General features: G+C 36.1%; 4 protein-coding genes across 7 annotated transcripts; 1 reads left to right on the top strand and 3 right to left on the bottom strand.

The window, feature by feature from the left end:
• LOC105175879 (chaperonin 60 subunit alpha 2, chloroplastic) lies at window positions 385–4,389 on the bottom strand. The gene is made up of 8 exons (XM_011098509.2): window positions 4,077–4,389; window positions 3,811–3,988; window positions 3,290–3,411; window positions 2,991–3,198; window positions 2,766–2,911; window positions 1,940–2,246; window positions 1,366–1,817; window positions 385–942 (listed from the first exon to the last, which is right to left on the bottom strand). The coding sequence occupies exons 1-8, from the start codon at window positions 4,134–4,136 to the stop codon at window positions 652–654; spliced, it is 1,764 nt and encodes a 587-aa protein (XP_011096811.1). The 5' UTR covers window positions 4,137–4,389; the 3' UTR covers window positions 385–651.
• Window positions 4,699–7,464, bottom strand: LOC105175878 (glycine cleavage system H protein 2, mitochondrial). The gene is made up of 3 exons (XM_011098508.2): window positions 7,276–7,464; window positions 6,436–6,695; window positions 4,699–5,037 (listed from the first exon to the last, which is right to left on the bottom strand). Exons 1-3 carry the CDS (start codon window positions 7,352–7,354, stop codon window positions 4,909–4,911), a joined length of 468 nt encoding a protein of 155 aa, XP_011096810.1. The 5' UTR covers window positions 7,355–7,464; the 3' UTR covers window positions 4,699–4,908.
• LOC105175950 (pentatricopeptide repeat-containing protein At2g35130) lies at window positions 7,869–11,535 on the bottom strand. 2 transcript variants are annotated; one of them, XM_020698263.1, is made up of 8 exons: window positions 11,410–11,535; window positions 10,631–10,815; window positions 10,312–10,544; window positions 9,921–10,170; window positions 9,587–9,732; window positions 9,302–9,507; window positions 8,991–9,115; window positions 7,869–8,856 (listed from the first exon to the last, which is right to left on the bottom strand). In XM_020698263.1, coding segments are annotated over exons 1-8 (1,722 nt in total). In that variant the 5' UTR covers window positions 11,412–11,535; the 3' UTR covers window positions 7,869–8,281. The 2 variants fall into 2 exon arrangements, with proteins under 2 accessions (XP_020553922.1, XP_011096896.1); XM_011098594.2 differs by lacking the exon at window positions 11,410–11,535 and adding an exon at window positions 11,332–11,400 and having other exon boundaries at window positions 7,871–8,856.
• LOC105175876 lies at window positions 14,486–20,173 on the top strand. Of its 3 annotated transcripts, none has more exons than XM_011098507.2 (4): window positions 14,486–14,767; window positions 15,853–16,149; window positions 16,309–16,425; window positions 16,524–20,173. In XM_011098507.2, exons 2-4 carry the CDS (start codon window positions 15,868–15,870, stop codon window positions 19,641–19,643), a joined length of 3,519 nt encoding a protein of 1,172 aa, XP_011096809.1. In that variant the 5' UTR covers window positions 14,486–14,767; window positions 15,853–15,867; the 3' UTR covers window positions 19,644–20,173. The 3 variants fall into 3 exon arrangements, with proteins under 3 accessions (XP_011096809.1, XP_011096808.1, XP_011096807.1); XM_011098506.2 differs by having other exon boundaries at window positions 14,486–14,825; XM_011098505.2 differs by lacking the exon at window positions 14,486–14,767 and having other exon boundaries at window positions 14,850–16,149.

Here is a 20,767-nt window from a genome sequence, read left to right as displayed (position 1 = left end):
GTAGGCTTAACCAAAGTATGATCGCCTACGTCCACCAATCATTTTCTCAATGTATATGTATATATATATATATATAAAAAATAGGTCATTCACTAGAAAAGATAGAAGGAAATAAACAACGATGTTTCACCAAAACTCAACACAAGGAGAATTGTGTGCTGTATGGTCAGTCCTCAAGATTAGTTGAGTTCCACCTGTCCAGCAGAAAATCCACAATCCCATCATATCACAATTTCTTCGGAGTTGGCACTACCATCTGCCGTTTTCAATTCGTAGAAGTCAGGCAGAATATCTTTATTGTTGTGTCATCGCACTTTTCAAACAGCCAACGAAACGAGAATTATATATTCATACAGGAAAGCATCAAATCGTGTCTTATGTATGTGAAGCATGCCAAGTTTTCTTTCATGGACGTTAGAATGTTTACCCATGTACTATCTGAGCAGGACTGCACAATTGACCACCTTCAACAGAAAGGAACTGATGTCCCCTCCCCAAAAATCCTCCTGTGGTTGACTTTTTTAGGTTCTAATGTGGTACCATAAATCTTGCACTAACAAATAGGAATTTGCCTCAAACAATGAGGAAACCGCTGATTCTCTGGCGTTCAATTTCTTGTATAGCTCTACAATTTTCTCATAACTCAAATCTTTAGGGAGGAGATATACCAGGAACATCAGGAACGAGTGGCTTAGGTTTCTTGATTTTCTCAGCCAGTATGGCTTGAGTAGTAAGGATCATACCAGCAACAGAGACAGCATTTTGAAGTGCACATCGTGTAACCCGGCAAGGATCAATGACTCCAGCAGCCATAAGATCTTCATATCTCCCGTTCATTGCATTATACCCAACTCTTGAATCACAAGCTTTTATTTTTTCCACTACTACAGCTCCATCAATTCCTGCATTTGCTGCAATCAATTTTGCAGGTGCAAGAAGCGCCTGAAATCCATCACCAAAGAAAGGATTTTATGAAGTAAACTGAAAATCTAAATAGAGTTCTCCTATACAGAAGAACTAATAACAAACTCAGAAATTTCTGAAAATGGACAGGCTAAATGGAATGTCGAACTGCAACCAAAAAAGCCTACCACCGAGACGTAACCCGTGCAGTGCAAAAGTGTTCACATGAATCACATCCAAAGCATAAGCATAATATTCAGATACAACTGAAAATAAGAATATATTAACATTCATCATTGCCTGCCATTGCTCGAGAAATTGCGCCATAATATCAGAAGATGTGACCCCAGAACTACCACACAGTTCCTTCTCTCTTAACTTAAGTTACTTTTGCAAGAACGTGCTGAAAGAATACGTAAGGCAAACATGCTACGCAAGAAAGACACAAGAACAGGTACAAACCATTCCAACAATGTCTGCACCGATCCGCTCATCAGGATCTTGAAAGACGTTCTTTAGTGCAGGTATTTGCTTTGATAGATGTATATAGGTGGCTCCACCACCAGGAACCACACCTTCAGCCATGGCTGCGAAAGTAGCATTTTTTGAGTCCTCTAACCTTAGTTTTCGATCTTCAAGTTCAATTTCTGTATGAGCGCCAACTTTGATTACAGCCACTCCACCACAAAGCTTCGCAATCCGCTCACTAAGCTTTTCTGCCAGATATTTGCTGTCTGTCTCAGCAAGATCTTTCTTTATCTGCATAATTCTTGCTTGTATTTCAGCTTTCGTTGACGGGTCGGCAACTATAGTGGTAGAATTGCTCGTTATGGTTACATGCCGTGCAATACCAAGCTGATCAGAAGTTGCAGTTTCAAGAGTCAGGCCCAAGTCTCCAGAAAGAAAATCAGCTCCTGAGTAAATGAGCAGCCACAATGGTAAAAAAAAAGTTAAAAATGAAGAGAATCACATCTGAAACACAAAACACAGATAAGATTACAAATTTCTGAAATTGATAATTAGTACTGAAGCGCACCTGTCATAAGCGCAATATCTTGCAGTATTGCTTTCTTCCCCTCTGCAAATCCTGGACATTTCACAACAGCAACATTAAGCACACCTTGCAGCTTATTCACAACTAGAGTTTCCAGCACTTTGATTGATATATCCTCAGCAATAATCAGCAAAGGGACACTCAATTGTGTAGCCTTTTCCAGCAGAGGAACAATATGTTTCACAGCGGATAACTTTTGATCCGTCACCAGAATTCTTGCATTTTCAAATTCCACTATAGATTTGTCCTTGTTTGTCACAAAGTGCGGCGACATGTACCCTTTATCTATCTGTAAGAAAAGAATCCCTGAAGAGAAATCAAGAAAATAATGAAAACACAAGGGAAAAGATAAATTCTATTGTATAATGAGAATGAAGGGGATTTAGTTAAAGTTCAGATTTGAAGAATTAACTGAACTCCTAGAATTGGTCTCAACTTAAATTTGGCCTGAACCTCAAGTCTTCCGACCTTGACAGTTTCCATAAGCTCAAAATGGTGACTAAAAACAATGCAAGGGCAACAAACATCAAAGTTCTTTTTTATGCTGCCTAGCCAAGTCTTTCAAAAAATTCATGGTGACTGACACTTTAGTTCCAAGGTAAAGTGGCAGTTTTTCATTTAGTCAAGATTACCTCTATTTGGACTTTAGCAAACAGCTCAGTTATCAGCTACCTCCCATCCAAACACTAGAGTAGGTCATGCAGCAGCAAGAGGCACCCAAGAATGCTAAGTTCCTAATGCCATGAAGTTGATAGAAAAGAGAGGTGGCAATTGTCATGTGAAAGTTGGATTAGTTTATACAAATTACCTTCATTCCTTCTTCAACTGTCACATAAGTTTCAGACGATGAAGAAGATTCAATCGATATCACTCCATCGGGACCAATTTTCTCAATAGCTTCAGCAATTAAGTCCCCAATATATTCATCATTTCCAGCAGATAATGAAGCTACAGCTGTAGAAAGGGCAAAAATAAACGACGTAGAATAGGATTATTTGTTAAGCTGAATGGAGAGAAAGAAGGGAAACAAAACCTTTAATGTCATCACTTCCTTTTATAGCATAACTTTTCTCCTTCAAACTTCTGACCAATTCTTTTACTGTTTTATCCATTCCTTTTTTCAAAGAAACAGGGTTAGCCCCATTTGTGATAGCCAACAATCCAGATTTAATCATTTCTCGAGCCAATACAATTGCAGTTGTTGTACCATCACCAGCTGACCTATTTGTTTTTGTTGCAACCTGCAGAGCCACAATCAATCAATGTACTATTACAGAATTGAATGCATCAGATTCTATTTCACATCAAATTTATATGGCTTGGATGATTGACCTCTTGGATTAGCACTGCTCCAGCATTCTCAATTGTGTCAGGAAGCTCTATAGCTTGGGCAATGGTAACACCATCATTTATCACTTTAAGTGTCTCAGACTCTGAAAGGACCACATTTCGCCCTGCATGATTCAACCAGAAGCCAATAGGAAATCATCAGTGCACTATCTTTTTGCATGACTATTATACATCTGGGAGTAACTCCAATGCATCACAATTAAAAAGTGATGCAACATACAGATACAACACAAACACCAGGCCATACAACTCGCTTTTTTAAGTCTACGAAAAGATAAACTGAAAAAGTGAACTTAATTATCCATTTCCAAAAGCTCTCAGAAAATGAACAATAACACCCATTCGTTGCGGGCTTGTGTTAGTGCAGCACTGAACGGGTTACAGCCTCGAACAATACCAATAAGCCAGAGGCTCAGAGACTCCAAACAAGCTCTGCAAGAAACCTTCCAACAGGAAAATGTCGAAAAATATAAAATAAGGGCGAATTATAAAATTATACACACCCTTAGGTCCTAGGGTCACAGAAACAGCATCGGCAAGCTTATTGATCCCAGAAAGCAGAGCATCTCTGCACTTTCTGTCGAATTCTATTCTCTTCGGACCTGCTTTCACCACTAGTAACGGTCTCTTCACAGTGTTCCTTCTCCATAACCCATGTGAATTAGATATTCCACGGGATTCCTAAACAAATTGAATATAAGTTGAAAAGAAAATTTCCGAGAAATTTAACCGAAAGAAATGGTGAAACGAAAATAAACCTATGACTTACGGAGAACAAAGGTTCGGGAAGCAAGAATAGTGGCGAAGAAAATGGTAATGACATTTTCATTGTCTGCTCTGCTCTGGTGGTGGTTCGTAAATATCAAACGGCAGTAGGGTTTTGAGGGGGGTTTATCGGCAAAGCCAAAGACGCGGACGGAAACGATTTCGTTCACTACAGTATATCGTGTTAATATTTTTGCATAAACTCAGTTTCAACTAGTTTTTCCGCTTGTAGACACCGGTGTGCGACTCTTACGAACAGAAATAAGGCTATAATTGGAAAATTCAACCAAAAAAAAGGTTTCTAAATCTCCTTGGTAACGATGAAGAAAAATTTTACTAAATGAATATAGCGTAAGGTGTATAATATTATTTCCAAGTACTCAATCATTTAAAAGTGTTTCTCAAAGTTTCCTTACACATTTAATTTGTCAGAAAAGAAATTTACTAGTTGAAAATTTATGGCATGAGTATGATCATCTAATCACAAGCACATCTTGAACCTTGTAATTGTTTTGTGAACAAATGTCACATTTTGACTAAAAAATTGAACTTGAATTTCTGAAAATGATAAACAAAAATATATTGTGGCCATGATTAACCATATTTCAGTTTTAGCTTTTCTCAGATATTGCAAATGCAACGGTACAAAATTTTATTCCTCAAACTAAATTAAACATAGAAATTAAATGTTTTGTCATCCGAGGAGGACAATGGTTGCAGTGGCTAATCATCCTACGATTGAACACATTAACACAAGAAAGAAATTGAAAAAGAAAAAAGAAAACAACCGAGGAAAATTTTCCATGGCCTTGGACTTTAAATGATCCCTTCATTCTTCAGTGCTTGGCATCTTCTTCTTCACAGAACTTGGAGTACTGATCAGGGTCCATTAAGCAGTTCAGTTCGTCCGCGTTTTGCATCTCCACCTTTATGATCCATCCATTTTCATAAGGGCTTGCATTAACCTAAAATGGAGGTTTAATAAAGTTAGTGCAATTGATAATCACAAGGGACACGCCGCTCAAATACTTAATACCCAATATCATATTTTGTAGGAGAACATCAATGCTAAGATGCGACGGTTTGTGATATTTGATGCACAGAATTATCACCAGCATTCGATGCACAGAATTCTAACCAGCACCGAAATGCTCATAGGGTAAAGGATCTTAACAAACATCATGGTGTCGAAAGCAAGTTAGAAGTGACTTCTACTAGAATATTGAGCTTATTTTTGAGTCAATATGGAGAAGAAAAAACATCATGACCTCTAAACAGTGGCCAGTTGCCACCAACGCATTAGGTTAATCGTGGCAACTCATAATCGAGGCCATGATAAAGTCAATAGGGATGTAGCGCGTTGGGAAATTTACAAGATTATAGAAACCCAGTGCAGTAACAGCACAACAAGACTGCAGAATACTATGTAATTTTACCAATGGCGAAATGAAGACTTGCGATCATGGTGAAGAACTTTCCGAATAGAATATTAGGGTGGAGAAAGGAAAGCATAAAGCTTGTTAGCCAGGCAACCATCAAATAAATATTATGGGAGTGATGAACTTTGCGAAAATATTTTCACCAAAACTATTTGAACTGGATACAAGCCTACAGAAACCTGAGAAAATTTCTAAGATGTGGAAGGACTGTGGTATCTAATACCCATAGCAACCACATCAAACATCCTTGTCAATTAAATAAGTACAATGACTTGCACATATCCAATAGTCCAAGGCATTTCATCCATTCTGGGGAAGAGAGGCCTTACTTGGGAATACAACAGAAGATTAGCACAATAGCTCTATAGGACTCACAGGGCCACCATACAAGATTGTCCGAGAAATAGAAGAACTAATTCACTTAGCTCCGAGGAAAGTTGAGAAATATGTGACGGCAATTCTTGGCAACTTACCAGGATGTCCATGTAAAAACTTTGACAGTGAGAAGTATTAAGGACAGTTCACTTAGACCACTAGACATCAATCACTTTTTAAGCCTATTAAGGAACACAATTTTTGTGGAAAGAAAGCAATGAAGCACCAAAACGATAATCATTAATTCTCCACTGGCTCAAGGCTACTCCAGATTACAACTAGTTTCTGTTATAAGAAGTAAGGTATATTTACTCTCCAGTGAACAGGAAGTCCCACTTGCAGTTTATGGGTCTCTTTCTTTTCATTAGTTTCTTGGCTTCTTTTGATAAATTCTATTGGAAAAAATTCTTCCATTAGCTTTCTTTTAATTTGCTCTTCCAAATCTGAGTTGTAGCCTTGGACAAATGGATAGTATGAAAGAGAAAAAAATAATAATGGACCCAACGAGATAAGACACAAGAAATCACAATCTGGTCCAAAAAGACTCACCAGACCAGGAGAATCATTGAGTTTTGTATTCACTTCAACCACTTTTCCTGAAACAGGAGAGTTAATGTCGCTAGTTGCCTTGACACTTTCAACAGCACCAAAGCCTGCACCTTGTGTTACTTCAGCCCCCTCTTCAGGTAGTTCGACATACACAACATCACCCAAGTGGTCTTGGGCATGATCGGTAATGCCTATAGTGGCTGAATTACCTTCAACTTTCACCCATTCATGAGAGTCTGCGTACTTTAGATCCTTGATGACTGCATTGGTTGAAAGGAAAGATATTAACATCTTGAAAATGCATAAGAAAGATCAAATGGAAACTTGATGGTGTCAGTAATGGGAGGAATTATTTTGCCAATCTCTACACAAACAGAAAAGCCATAAGTTTCCACGAAATCCGAGTGCACCAAGACCAGTATGATCCTAGAAAGAGCATGACAACAAAGAAGATGTCCTTCCTCCATGAAAGAGGCAAGTGAGTCATACTACACTGCGGGGGCATGGCGCAGAACAGAGACAAGCATTATGGTAATCAGCAACCGCCTTCAACATTAGTATCGTATAACACAACTTTTCACTCACTTTTTCATAGAGTCCATAAAAAGGACGACAACGAAGAAACCAGCAATAATCTACCACTGATCTAAAGCACAAACTCATATTTCGATAAACCAGATCTTTCTTCCCAAGAACAACAGATCACAATATTTTCATTAAAAACAAATTCAAAAGAAGAGCGCATGATTAAGATTCATATAACCGGAAAAGGCAAATCAAGAAAACCATACACTATTAAGAAAAGAAAAACGGACAGGAGTTATGTAAGAATAAACACACCAGTGGCAAAACCTCTGTAAGGAACAGAGATCCTAAGGAATGAAGCAGCCCTCGTTGCCCACAACAACCTTGACGCCATGTTCAAAACGCACCGCTTAACTCTCCTCAATGAAGATGAAGGTGGCGCTGATCCGCACTCTCTCTTTGTTTGCCTCTGTTAAATATTGGTTTTTGTGTTTTTACGGAAACCGAACCGGCTATGTTAGGAAAAGGGTTACCTAAAACCGCTCCTATTTCCCTATATAAAACTTATACTCCCTCGTGATTTTTGAAATCTCTCTAAGACCCCCATTAACTTATAATTATCAAATTGCACCTTGAATTTTTTTTAAAATTTAATCATACTAACGTAATTGTGCCTCACAAAGAATGTTTTATATATCCCCTTAATTCATCAAAATACGCAAGATTTTCCTTTTTTTTTCTTATTATTTTACCCAAAATACACTATAATATTGATCTTTACCTATCAATATTTTCAAGAGTTTTAAAATTGTATTAGAGTTTGATATATTTTTTAATTATTCGAATTTCCTTTACTATAACTAAAGGTTGGCAAGTTTAATTTCGAATTTTGGTAAGTAGAGCTAACAATGATATGGTTTTCAGGGTTAGGTGGAAATGAAATGTTTGGGAAGTAGAAGTAAATTTTGTTGTATGTAAGAGGGCATCATGTAATTGTGACTAGTGCATATACTTAGAGATGGTATTGGTGGGCAACAACAATTAAGTTAAATCACCTACCTACCCACATCTCAGGAGACAAATTATTAAAATTGTAGTTGGAAATTAATTAAAAAATAAGAATGGTGGTGGGTGATGTGTCAGCAAAAGCAAAACAACATGAGTTGGTGTTGGTGTATGGTGAGTGTTGCCCACTTTTGGTGTGAGGGCTATGATCTCCTGTTGTTGATCCTCCAGGAAACAGTCCATCCTCCGTTGTGATCTCGCCACGTGTATTCCAGGAATTGACAATTGTAAATATATATATATATATATATATATGTCAAGACTGCAGAGTAGCTTTGTGCATGGTTCTAATAACAGTTGTGACTTGTTCAATCTGATCTTCATTAGAACAGCAAGAGAGCAGCACCTTGGCAGTTCCTCCATCTGGATAACAACCAGTATCAATCATTTCTTCAAATATTTCTATGCACCTCTTATATTGTTTCTTCCTAGAGTAGGCTCCCAGTCTGGAGGTCCAAGTCACAACATCCGCTCTCAAATTCTTGGAGGGAAGTGACACAAAAAGCTCCTCCATTTTGTCTACAAATCCTGCCCGTCCGTATGTGTTGATCAAGATGTTATACGTGCTGATGTCGGCTTTGCATGCTCCCTCTTCCATTGCGGTCAAGACTTGTTCCATTTTCTCAAACTGGCCTAGACGGCCATACAAGTTCAGCATAGCATTGAGAACAAAAGTATCCGGCTCGATCCCTGATTCTTGCATCTGGTTCACGAGTTCCTCACATTTTAGCACGTTGCCCATTCTTGAATAGGCTGATATAAGCAACATGTGCGATTTCACGGTTGGTTCTATTCCAAGACGCTTCATCTCATCAAACACAGCTTGCGCACCTAGAAGAGCCAAAACAAGTTCGTGTATGTTTATTGACTTAGTAAAAGTCTTAGGTAATACTATAATTTTTTCTGCACAGACGAGCATCGGACTCATAATTCACTAAATTGGACTGGATTCAAGGTGCAGATACCTTGATGAAGACCGGCTCTCCCATAAGCATCCAACATTATGTTATATGAGGCTCTGTCTGGTTCGCATCCCATATGTTGCATGAGGGAAAATATTTCTGCAGCACCATAAGGAAAACCAGCTCGGCTGTCAAGAAAGAAAGCGACAGCATTACATCTTCAACAAGTCTATTGAAAATGATTCGTAGATTTATACCAAAAAGCGACTAGGTTGATCTATAGATTCTGTTCACCTATTCATCAGTTGCTTTATTATGACCACAAATAAAGTCAGATTATATCTTCACCAAACCGGGGTTGGTTTGATAATTACCTGTAAGCTTCCATGAGGGCATTATAAGCATACACATCAGGCTCGTGCCCTGCTTCCTGCAATTGTTCAAAAATCTCTTCTGCCTTTTCACAAAGTCCGTCCCTTGCACAGGCATTCACCAGCGCAGTGTAAGTGCAAATATTCGGTTTACACTTTCTACTCTTCATCTCACGAAACACCTCTAAGGCCATATAAGATTTGTTTTGCTGTGAAAAGAACAATAGACAGAATGATGAGAAAAGAAATTTTGTTCAAAGACCAATGGACAAACTCATAAGTGATCACCTTCCCATACAAATTGATGATCAGTGTGTAAGTCTCAGTGGTTGGCTCGCAGTTCTCTCGCTTCATCCTTTGGAAGATAGCAAGAGCATGTTCAGAATCTCTTCGTTTCAATAGCCCATCGATATAAGCATTATATACAATGGCGCCTGAAGAGGTTAAATAAATTACAATTACGCTGAATCCCAAAGAGCTTCATAGGCCACAATCCAGTCTGAATTCATCATCTATAAAGCTGACAGAAAATTTACTGAAAAGCAAAAGGCAAGATTCTTAATAGTATGTTTCTTTTCTTTCTAAAAATGATAACAAGACCATGGACAATATCAAGACATACTAGGATGAAAGGCATTTTTTCGCATCTCGGCAAAGACAGCTTCTGCGTGCTCCAGCAAACCACATTTGCAGTATGCTTTTAGAAGAAGTGCATAAGTATCCTGAGTCGGAATGCATCTAGCTTCAAGGAGTTCTAAATAAGTGGATTCTGCCTTCTTGGAACGTAGTTTATGTCCATAAGCCTCTATAAGTAGATTGTAGCAAATTATGTCAGGCTTGAAGGAGCTCCTTTGCAATATCCATTCACACGTCTGAAAATGTGCTGCCAATGTTATAGACAAGCAACTCAAATAAAATGAATATGCTGTAAGTCTTTGTAGTTTAGCAAATACTATGAAGGAAGATGAAGAAATATTCAGGGGGAAGAAAGGAAAGGAGAAAGAGTTGTATACCACTATGATTGGATCCCATTTTTTTTTGAGACGAAGACAAACTGCTATACTGATTAAGTCATCCCAAGTAGTGTTGGTGGGAGGCAAATTGTCCAAGGAAGACCATATTCTACTTACGTCGACTTCCTTGTGCAGAAAGTTGAGAATCTCTTGAGCAATGGGGCTCAAGACTGGGAAAATTCCATCAACAAATCCAGATCCATATTTCCATCCTTGGCCCCTCAATGAACCACCTTCAACACAATGAAGATTTTAGACAAGACGGAAAGAGCTGTGTTTATCTGCATGGTCTGCACATATCAACAAAATAATTTGATACCTTTTTTTCTCAAAACCTTTTTATGATTGAAGTTTCTGAATTTCCCACGTTTGTCAATGTAAAGGCTGTCACGTTTCCACTTCTCAGTAGATTCAACACCAGCACCTTTTGCTCTCCACTTGAACCCACACGCAGAGTGTCTTTGTCCCACGATCATGTAATTTGCAGGGCACTTGACAGATAACCTACAAAAATAGGGAGACGGCAAATTTACATGGTAATCTCCAGAATGTACTCTTCTTTCTTCTTCCTTGATAAAAGAGGAGCCATGTAGAGAATGAGAGAATAATAAACAAACATGACCATGTGCTTTTTACAAAGGATCAGTCTAACTGCTCAAATTTCGCTGTTCTATGTCATGCTCAAATTAGCATCTGAACGAGGGGAAAAAAAAAACAAGAATTGCAAGAAACCTGCACACATGGTGGAACTGATCATTTCTTTGTGTATCTTTTACAACCGAAAGCAAATCTTGAGGCAATTAACTCCAGATAATATGTATTTCTTGAAATTGCAAATTTCTTGGGCAAGATACAGAAAACATATCCGCACAATTCTTTTACAGCAGATAACAAACAAAGACATAACCATATGAAAACTTTGACAGTAGAATTGGAGTATAAGGAAGTGTTCATTTATTCAATAAAAATAAAACAAAGAAGACAGCCAAGAAACTGAAGGAAACAAAAGAGGAGGCTCACATGAGTGCGCAAGTATGAGTTCAGTATCTATATCTATATTTGATGTTCATATGTGCATTAAAATCTATATGTACATACATGCCGCTATGTGTAATGCAAAGAGATAACGTCTTTAAAATATCAGAGACGCTACAAGACAGACGATTCTCTCTCTCTGTCTTCCTCCCCTCCACTCTCCTTTGCCTTTCATCTTTTTCTGTTTCAATTTTTTCATTTAGTTTCAATTACTTCCATAGTCGGATAAAGATTATACGCTCAGGGCCACGATATTCATTAAAATAAATATAGATTTTACAAAAGTATTATAATTTTAAAAAATATATATTAGCCAAATTTACTGAAAAAAATTAGACAAGAAAAAAAATGTAGATTTTTTCTAGAAAAGCGAAGTTGAGGAGAGAGAACGAAAGAGAAAAACAGAGGTTAAAATAAATTAATATATCAAATAATTAAAAATATCGAAAGATAATTTTTTTAATTATATAAAGGTATGGATTACACACTCTCTCCCTCTCTCTCTACATTACTTTTCGTTTCTCGGAAAAATGAGGGTTTAAACTTTTACTCTTTTATTATTGTCAATCATTCTCCTGTTATCTTAATCTTTTTATTTATTATCTTTAAATAGTTCAGCAATATCTTTTTTCTCTCTCTCTCGTCATTTTTTATATTTTTTTTCTCTCATTCCTCTTTTCTTTTAAAAATGTTCACCCATTTTTTCTTTCATCTCTCTTCTTATTAAACTATTTTTTTAATATATATTTTCTAGTTATTCAATTAAGATAAAAATAATAACTATTTTAAATTTTTTAATTAATTTCAGACGTAACTTTTGTGTGCTACATCCTTTAATACTACCTGACTAGTAAAAAATTCATACCAAGATACGGATAAATATTTTTAATTTAAATTGAAACTGTAATATAAGATCTAGTTTTCTAATCTTTCTGTGAGCTGATAGTACCTGCATAGAGGGAGGCCATCACGATCTTAGGACAACGTAAAGTGACGTGACTCTTACACCGTTTTATATTTATTTATATATATATTTTATTTATTTTGATTTGCCAAAACTATTTTAACAGTAAACTAAAATTTTCAAAACGGCAGAACGAAGTTTAGCCAAATTTCTTCAATTTTGATCAAATACTTTTCTTTTCTTTTTTATGTTTTTGTATTTTTTAATTACCAAGAAAAAATTTCATTGGTTTAGAGAATCTCATTTCTTATGAATTAATAATTTAATTCATATTTATAAATATTATCTATTTTTGAATATATTCAATATTTATTTTGTAGTTATCTGAAATCTTATATATTTTAATATTATAATTGAATTATTTATTTATCAAGAAAAAATTTTCTTAGTCAGAACATCTACTTTAAGTATATTAAATATTTATTTTGTACTTATCAAAAATCTTATCTCCAACATTATGACCAATTTTATTTGTATTATAATATTATAATATATTATCTTATACAACATTATAATATTATAATATTATTCTAATATTATAATTGAATTCATATAATTAAATAATTTTATAACTCGACACTCCGTAGTCCATATGCTTATTTTTATTATTTTTCTATGTTGCAGTGGGAAACTTACACTTTTTCATGATATTTTTTTCATTGTTACTGAAATTATTTAATTAACAATCTATAGCCTTATTAAATTTTACTATTTATTTATGTTTATACTTATCTCTGGTATGGCTATACTATTAACTTTGCTATTTATCATGATATTATTTTTCATGATACTTGAAAATTACTGAGGTAATAATCACTACAATATCTTTTTTTTTTTTTATCAAATTTTAATATTTATTTATCTTATGGTGTTAGTTTATATATATATATAATTCTATGATGATTGCTTGATTCTATTTTTGTACAAGAAGAAATAGATTTATTTGGTGTTAATAGGTTTATGTTTTACTTTATCATTTATTTGTTTAATTATATTTATTTCACTTAGTATTTATTTCTGTTTAAATATATATATATATATATTTATCTTTGTATACTATTTTTTCTTCTGTATATTATAGTTGAATCCGTGAATATATTTGTTTATAGTTTAATTTATTAATCTTTTTCATATTTTATTATTTTTTGCTTTTCTACAAAAAGGAACACATTTATTTAATATCAACAGGTATGTATTTCATTTAACATTTATTTGTATAATTATTTTCTATTTTCATTAAACAATTTCAAAACTTAACACTTATCAATATGTTTATTTTTATTATTTTTCTATTTTATAGTAGGTATCTTACACTTTTTCATGATTATTAAAGTTATTTAATTAATAATCTCTATCCTTATTAAAGTTTAATATTTATTTTGCATTCATCTCCAGTGTGACTAGACTGTTATTTTACAACTTATTACGATATTATTTTATTTTTATATATAGGAAAATACGAGTTTTTAATCATATAGGGAAAAAAAAGGAACTTCCACGATTGTTTCAATCATCTGATGGTTATTCATGTGGAATAAATAGATGGAAAAAAAAAAAAAAAAAAGAGCGGAAGAGGCGAAAAAAGTCAATAAGGGTAGCAAGAGAGTGAGGAAAGTGGAAGGTCAAACAAAAAAAGATATTTTTAAAACTAGCTTATTATAAACTAGGTTTTTTATTGATGAGATCCATTATTTTATAGATTTTTATAAATAAGATAGAGTTCAGTATTAGTATCGAACTCCAATAATGCCAACTAAATATATAAATCATATCATGTCTAATTACATAAATCAAATGGAATCTAATAGTACATAGATTCTCTTATAATTTTATTGTAATATTATAATTTTTAATATATATATATATTTGTATTTCATTTTATTTTAATCAAAATGAAGGAAAATAGGATCGATGAAACTAATAATAAAATAGAATAGCTACATTTATACCTATAATCTATATGCTAATTATATAAAATATACATATATTTTATATAATTACAGAAATTATTTATAATAGCAAAAAAATAGATTATGTGTATGTAATTTTTAAAAAAATGAGTAATTTTGTATATAAAAATGATTAGGTAAGGGATTGTAGGTGCAATTTTTTCAATGAAATAAGATGATGCAAATTGCAACTAATACTATAATATGCATACGCATCCGAAGCCGAGGCGGTCACGGTCCGCTTAATGCCCCGCCCAAACAATCAGCCGTACCCAAATCCCCACGTTCCCACACCTCCCATGACTCTCTCTTTCTCTCTAACCAAAACCGCTCGCAATACCCAGCTCCTTCCCCTATAGGCTATACATACGCAAGTAATAACCTTGGCTAATAATATTTCACCTCTTCCTCTGTTTACTCTTTACTCCAACTCGGAACATACGATCATCTGATTTGGGTATTCGGAGAAAAAAGGATTTGAAGTGGACGATAGAGTCTGAAGATTTGGGTATTTCTGATTCACATGTTTTCAGATATTTCACTGGTTCAGTAACCCTAGCGTCTCGGTAGAATTGCTGCTGTTTTTTTTTTTTTTTTTTTTTTTTGTGTGTGTTTTCACCTTTTCCATAACCACTACTTCGATGATTAATGGTGTTCGGTAGCGTGCTTGATTGGACCTGTTTATGTCTTGATCACATACTGGGATATTATTTGCATTGAACTCCGTGAACCAGGAGGTGGTTTTTGACTTTTTGTTCATATGATTTGGTTTTTGAAGGATCGATATTCTCTTTCGCTACATTTGTGTTATCATTGACACTGCAGCACTACTGCTGTTCTCTTGTTTGGTTACTGATGATATGAAAGGATTTCTTTTATTTGCCGTTTCTCAGTTTCATGAGACTCGTAAATAATTAAATTAATAGCTTCTCGTAATTTTATACCTCCATAATATGTTATTCACATTATGGTGCCGAGCATTCCTTTTTTTTTTTCTTGGTTATCTCATCTACACACATGATTGGCAGGTTGAGTAGATGGTGTATGTCATATAATATAGGCTGAGGGAAGTCTAAAGGAATTTTTTGTTGGACTTGAATAGAAAAAGAAAACAAATATATTGCTTTCTTGCTAACCTGAAAAAAGAAGTCATAGCACATCAAAATTTTTGGTTACATCCTGAGTCACACATGTTAGAGGTTAAAATGGTGTTTCTGGATGTGAAGCCGTAGACTGGAGTGGACTGTCAATGTTTGAATATTTATATTATTGCAAAGCAGCAACCACCCAATGAATTGAGTTTTTCTTCACGAAGAAACTTTTGATAATTAAAAGGTTCTCATTACTAGATACTGTCCTTTCTGCTCCTGTGGAACGTCCTCATCCCCCTAACCCTCCAATCACCCCAAACAAAAGAACAACCAAAACATCTGAGACACTTTCTAGGTCGGCTGATTTCTCTTTGGTCCATTAAGTTGATTGAGTTTTCTGTCTAGAGTCTGTCATCTGGAAAAGAGGCAGAGAAAGAAGTGATTTATATAATTTAATCTCTATCTTGTTGACGTCATATTCTCAAATTCCTTGATGGGGCAGCTTGCAGGTGGTCCAATGGAATTTGATGAGGATAACGGGGCTGCTGGAAGTATTCCTGAATTTGGTGCAATCTTTATGTCAAATGCCATGACAAAGAAAGAGTGCTTTAGACGTAGAATATTTGCACTACCATCTTCTAAGGCTGAATTTGTGAAACATGTTAAAGCTGGCATGGTCTTGTTCCTGTTTGAATTTGAGAAGAGACAGCTGTTTGGGGTTTATCAGGCTTCTACTGATGGTGCAATGGACATTGTTCCACATGGATTTAAATATTCAGGAAAGCATTTTCCTGCGCAGGTATGGAAAGATTCATGTTCCTGTTCTTTTTGTACTATATTAGTGGGTTCTTTATTCGAGGTGGGAAATTCATCACCTTTTTAATCTGTGATTTCTTTTGTGAATCCCTGACATTTGTGTTTTATTCTTTTGTTTGTACTCTTATGTTATCCTGCCCAGGTTTGTTTCACACCAATATGGTACTGTGATCCACTTCCTGAGAGAGAGTTTCGAGATGCTATTAGAGAGAATTATTTTTCTGCAAAGAAATTTAATTTTGGTCTGTCTGAAGATCAGGTTTGACTAGCTTTGCGCTCTGTTATATTTTCCATTTCAGGGAGATGAATACAGCTGAATTTTATTCCCTTTCCAACTTCCTTTCTGTAAATATTTAGGTCCGCAGGCTTCTGTCTTTATTCAGTTCAAGAAAATTGAAAAATAAGATTCCCTCTTATCAGCTGGCAGAAGTACTTGTTGGAGCAGCTGGTAAGGACAGAGGACTGGTGGGTGATGACAGATTTGCAAGTGAGAGAGAATACATAGAACCAACCCAATATGACGAGTTTAACTCTGCTGTATTTTGTGATTATCAATCAAACTCACTGGCTAGAGCCAACGAAGATGAAGTCTTGATGGATGATGTGGTCAATACTGAAGGGGAGTTACGTCCTTTTGCTGAGGGAGATATTCTGGCTAAAAGGAGAAGAATAGACAACGATGTCAGGTTAATTACAAATGATCTGGAAGAAAATGGCATATATAACCATGGAATTCTAAGGCCCTTTCACATTGATTCTCCAAAGCATTCCTCGGATGATGAGGTAAGAAGATTCGCTGATGTGCGCCGATTATTGACAGTTGAGAGGGTACGGAATGAAGAGCAAGTGGATAAAGTTTGCAATCCTGTTCTCTCTCCCGAGTACACGATGGACCCACTGAATGTAAGAACCAATGACGATGATAGGGTTATGCAGAGGAACAGATTGTTTGGTGAATATAACATCGGTAATAGTTTTGGGCGGGTGTTTGCAAACGACCACTATGGAAAGCCTTTGGACAAAAGCAAGCATCAAGATGATCGGTTCTTGTTGGATCATCGTATACAGAGAGGACAAAGTGTTTGTGATAGTGTTAAACATATGTCCTATAGTGGTGGCAACCTGAATTTACAAAGGCCAGCAAGAGAATTGATAGATGATCACCAGTGCTCTATGAATTGGAAATTGAAAAGTAAAAATCTTTTGAATTGTGATCTTAGCCCTGTCAGTGCCTTTGAACACTCTGCCAGGCTTATGCATAAAGTAAGAAATACAACTTCAGTTGGGATATTTCCAGTAAGTGACAGAATCGAGAGTCAACCTGATTTTGGCACTTCTTCTATACAAGATTTCTCTTCCGAGAATTCTGCACACCTGTTGAACTGTGGTCGAAGGATTATTCAAGAGAGGAAGTATCCGATTGTGGAAGGGAGATTAAATGAAAGTATGATGGACAGCATTCTCTCCTCACCCACCTTAGCTAGGAACACTGGGTATATTCCCATTGTTGATGGAAGAGTAGTTGATCATGGAAGGTTTAGAAAGATTGAGAGAGTAGACAATGAAGAGGATATTCACACTGTTATTAAACCTGTCAACTCGAGGGAGTACCCCTCTTTCTCCAAGCAAAAGCAAAGTTTGTCTTCATTTTCTGATAAATTGTTACCAGAAAATGGGCTCTCTCAGCTAACTGTAACTCGTGATTTTTACCCCTCTCACTCAAAGTTTGGTGATGCAACTATTACCAGAGCTGTCCCTTACATACCTGAAAAACCCAATTTCTCTCAGGGATGCAGAGCATCCACGGCAAATAATAAGATATCTAGCTTAGTGCGGGAAAATCATCCTCAGCCTGGTTCTCTAGGGAACTTTTACTCCTTGTCTAATACTGTTTTGCCACCATATTTCTTGGAGTCCGAAAAATTTAGCAGATCCTTAGATATTTCACCTGAATGTGGAAATAGAGGTTTAGAATTAAACACATCAGGGCACCAAAGTTCCTTGCCTCATGTACCCACTAGTTCTATTCTAAACGCTGACTTGTCTATGCACATGAATCTGAATGCCTCCCCTCCAGGTAACTACCAAGGCTTGTTGTTTCCAAAGTGTTCTTTAACTTCTCTGCAGTCATCTGATCGTGGTAATACCGAAGGAGAAAAGAGGTTCTTCGGTTATGCCTCCAGATCAAGTGAAAGTCATTCTATATTTGCTAGGAATCTTCCTACAGCATCAGAACGTGTGATCGAGGATGTTCCTCGGCAGGATATGAACTTTGTGGTTGGTAAAGATTTAGCTGGCTCTGCATCAAAAGATTACAGTGTTGGTGTTTATCACCCAGAAAGAGATTTGGCAAGTTATAAAAGTGATTGCTTTGGAAACTCTCGCTCTATGAATCTTGGGGAGCACCATGGAATCTCTAAAGCTCCAGATTTTAACTCCAATGTAAAAAGAAGAAGTGTGTTTACTCGGTTGAATTGCAAACTAGAATCTCATGTTGGTGAAGAGAGAAATGATAGTCATTTTAATGGTCATGACTGTTATATGGATGCATCAGCTGATGAAGTCATGGATATATTGCAGCAGGTCAATAATCCATCACCGAGGAATCTCAGAGTAGTTGGAGCAGCTAAACATGGAGAAAATGCGATGGACGAACTGATCCAGAGTCATAATGACAGTAATCACTCTAGACTGGAGAAGAAAAAGCTGAATAATGCATGTGTAGGTACTGTAGAGAATATTGATGAAATGCATAAGGAAACTCGAATGGTGGATTTTAAGCGTCGCAGTGAAACAAAGAAAAGCTTTGTTCGAAGTAGTATCTGTTCAGTTGAAGGGAATAAGATTACTGGCATTAGTGAAGAGGTTGAAAGCTCCATGAAGAAGACTTTGAAACGCAAAAAATTGATCAGACCTGTATTTAGGAAAGTTGAATCTTCTAGTGACATTAAATGCAGCAACCAAAATTTACGGCTTCCAGGTCAGGGGGTCCTTAACAAGGATGATAAGCAAAGTCGTGACAGAGCCTTCGGTATATGTGGAGCTGAGATGCTCGGTAATGATACCAAATTACGCAATGTGTTAGCTTCAAGCACTAATCAATCCACCGGCTGCAATACAAAAAAGCAGTCAAATCCTGAGGAGCAGAAGGAATTAGAAGCTCACCTCTTGCCATCCATAGGCCATGAGTTCAGAGGACATAAAACACCCGCTGTAGGTCTTCAAATCGGTACTTCGCCAGTTCAACTCAATGAAAAACCTCAGTGTGAGAGTTCTTGTACTCAAACTTCTGATGAAGGCATGTTGTGCAAAGATAATGATGCAATTGTCAGCTGCTTGAACCTGGAGGAGTCAGCAGGCCTCAGACTTGGTGCTGGTTGCAGGAACAACCTTATAGAGGAGAAAAAGTTCAGCAAGTTGAAAAGTAAAAAGAAAATTAGAAGAACTAACAAAAAAGGTACAGAGCCTTCTCAGTGAAGGAGAGCTGCATTTCTTGAGATGGCTTAGTTTGTTCGTCGCTGGAAGTCTCCTTATACTCATCGCAGCTGTTTTTTGTTGCTAAATAGTTTTTGCCAGTTGAGTGACTGCTGGAAAAATTTGGCAATATGCAAGGCCTGGAGTAAGATGTATCTTTTGCTTTTGTCAAAGCTACCAGGCAGGAGAGCTGACTAGGGTTTTATGATGGGGCTTTTTCTTGACTATTGCTTGCGCTGATTACAGGACAGTTTGTTTTTTGTGGAGAATAAACTGAAGTATACGTATTCAGGAAGCTGTTTTTTTTAGCAGACCCAAACTCCAGTCAACTCTCCTTAGCATGTAGATTGCACTATAACTACTTTAAGCTTTAAGTGTTCTGGTGTTAATAGAGTTTTGTGTCAACAGCTGACGAATTGTATTAGCAGCTGCACATTTTGTCTTTTGCCTGGCTGTATGGGTGATTGCTTCTGAGGCAGCGAGCAAATCACTTTCGATCTTGACTGATTTCTTGAAGAAATTATTTTTTGACATTGTTTTCGGGAAATCCTTTTGTTACTGAGAGGTGATGTTGGGAATATTGTTGAGTCATGCTGAGTGACGAAACACTTCCAGTTACTTTTCATATGCAATGGTTTCGCTTATACTTCTAGCAAAGTTTAAATTTTGAGGCTTGAGCTATACATGAAATTTATTGCTCTATCTTTGAAATTTCCCCACTTTTGCTAATCAGCCTGAAGCTTCTAATGACCCCATAACCACTCACCATTCAGCAAGCTAACGACCTTGGGGCAGTTGACATTTTTCCCCTTTGGTGGTGGTAAGAACAAAAGTGGATAATGTGGATGTGATCGTGGTCCGGAATGCGGCTAGAATTAGAATATTTGAATGTCATAAAGATAGGAATAAGGATATAGGACATTTGACACTACCAATTATCTTATCTTGTTTACTATATTATGCTCTCTTCAAATTTAAAAAACAAAAAAAGAAAGAGAAAAGTGTTGTGGTGTTGTAGAAGATCAAAACAGAATGTTTAATTAGGTCAAATCTAGATCTCATACTTCAATTTACCACTGTATTAGTCAATTGGACTTATCCATGTCTAATAACTCCTAGAAAGTTGT

Source organism: Sesamum indicum, linkage group LG12 (assembly GCF_000512975.1).
Source record: "Sesamum indicum cultivar Zhongzhi No. 13 linkage group LG12, S_indicum_v1.0, whole genome shotgun sequence".
Classification (NCBI taxonomy): Eukaryota; Viridiplantae; Streptophyta; class Magnoliopsida; order Lamiales; family Pedaliaceae; genus Sesamum; species Sesamum indicum.
This window is presented reverse-complemented; position numbering and strand designations above follow the sequence as displayed.

Bases quoted from the DNA above. Each gene is read 5' to 3' on its own strand.
- LOC105175879 (XM_011098509.2), bottom strand. From the start codon at position 4,136: ATGAAAATGTCATTACCATTTTCTTCGCCACTATTCTTGCTTCCCGAA. The intron at 3,412-3,810 runs GTGTGTATAATT...TGAATCATGCAG, and splicing joins TGTGACCCTAGGACCTAAGG to GGCGAAATGTGGTCCTTTCA. The intron at 1,818-1,939 runs GTGCGCTTCAGT...TCATTTACTCAG, and splicing joins AGATATTGCGCTTATGACAG to GAGCTGATTTTCTTTCTGGA.
- LOC105175878 (XM_011098508.2), bottom strand. From the start codon at position 7,354: ATGGCGTCAAGGTTGTTGTGGGCAACGAGGGCTGCTTCATTCCTTAGG. The intron at 6,696-7,275 runs GTGTGTTTATTC...CAACCAATGCAG, and splicing joins TTACAGAGGTTTTGCCACTG to TCATCAAGGATCTAAAGTAC. The intron at 5,038-6,435 runs GTGAGTCTTTTT...CCTCCATTTTAG, and splicing joins TCAATGATTCTCCTGGTCTG to GTTAATGCAAGCCCTTATGA.
- LOC105175950 (XM_020698263.1), bottom strand. The intron at 10,545-10,630 runs GTATCAAATTAT...ATTGTGTTGAAG, and splicing joins AAAGGTTTTGAGAAAAAAAG to GTGGTTCATTGAGGGGCCAA. The intron at 9,116-9,301 runs GTAATTATCAAA...CTTTCTTGACAG, and splicing joins GCCCTCATGGAAGCTTACAG to CCGAGCTGGTTTTCCTTATG.
- LOC105175876 (XM_011098505.2), top strand. From the start codon at position 15,844: ATGGGGCAGCTTGCAGGTGGTCCAATGGAATTTGATGAGGATAACGGG. The intron at 16,150-16,308 runs GTATGGAAAGAT...TATCCTGCCCAG, and splicing joins GAAAGCATTTTCCTGCGCAG to GTTTGTTTCACACCAATATG. The intron at 16,426-16,523 runs GTTTGACTAGCT...GTAAATATTTAG, and splicing joins TTGGTCTGTCTGAAGATCAG to GTCCGCAGGCTTCTGTCTTT.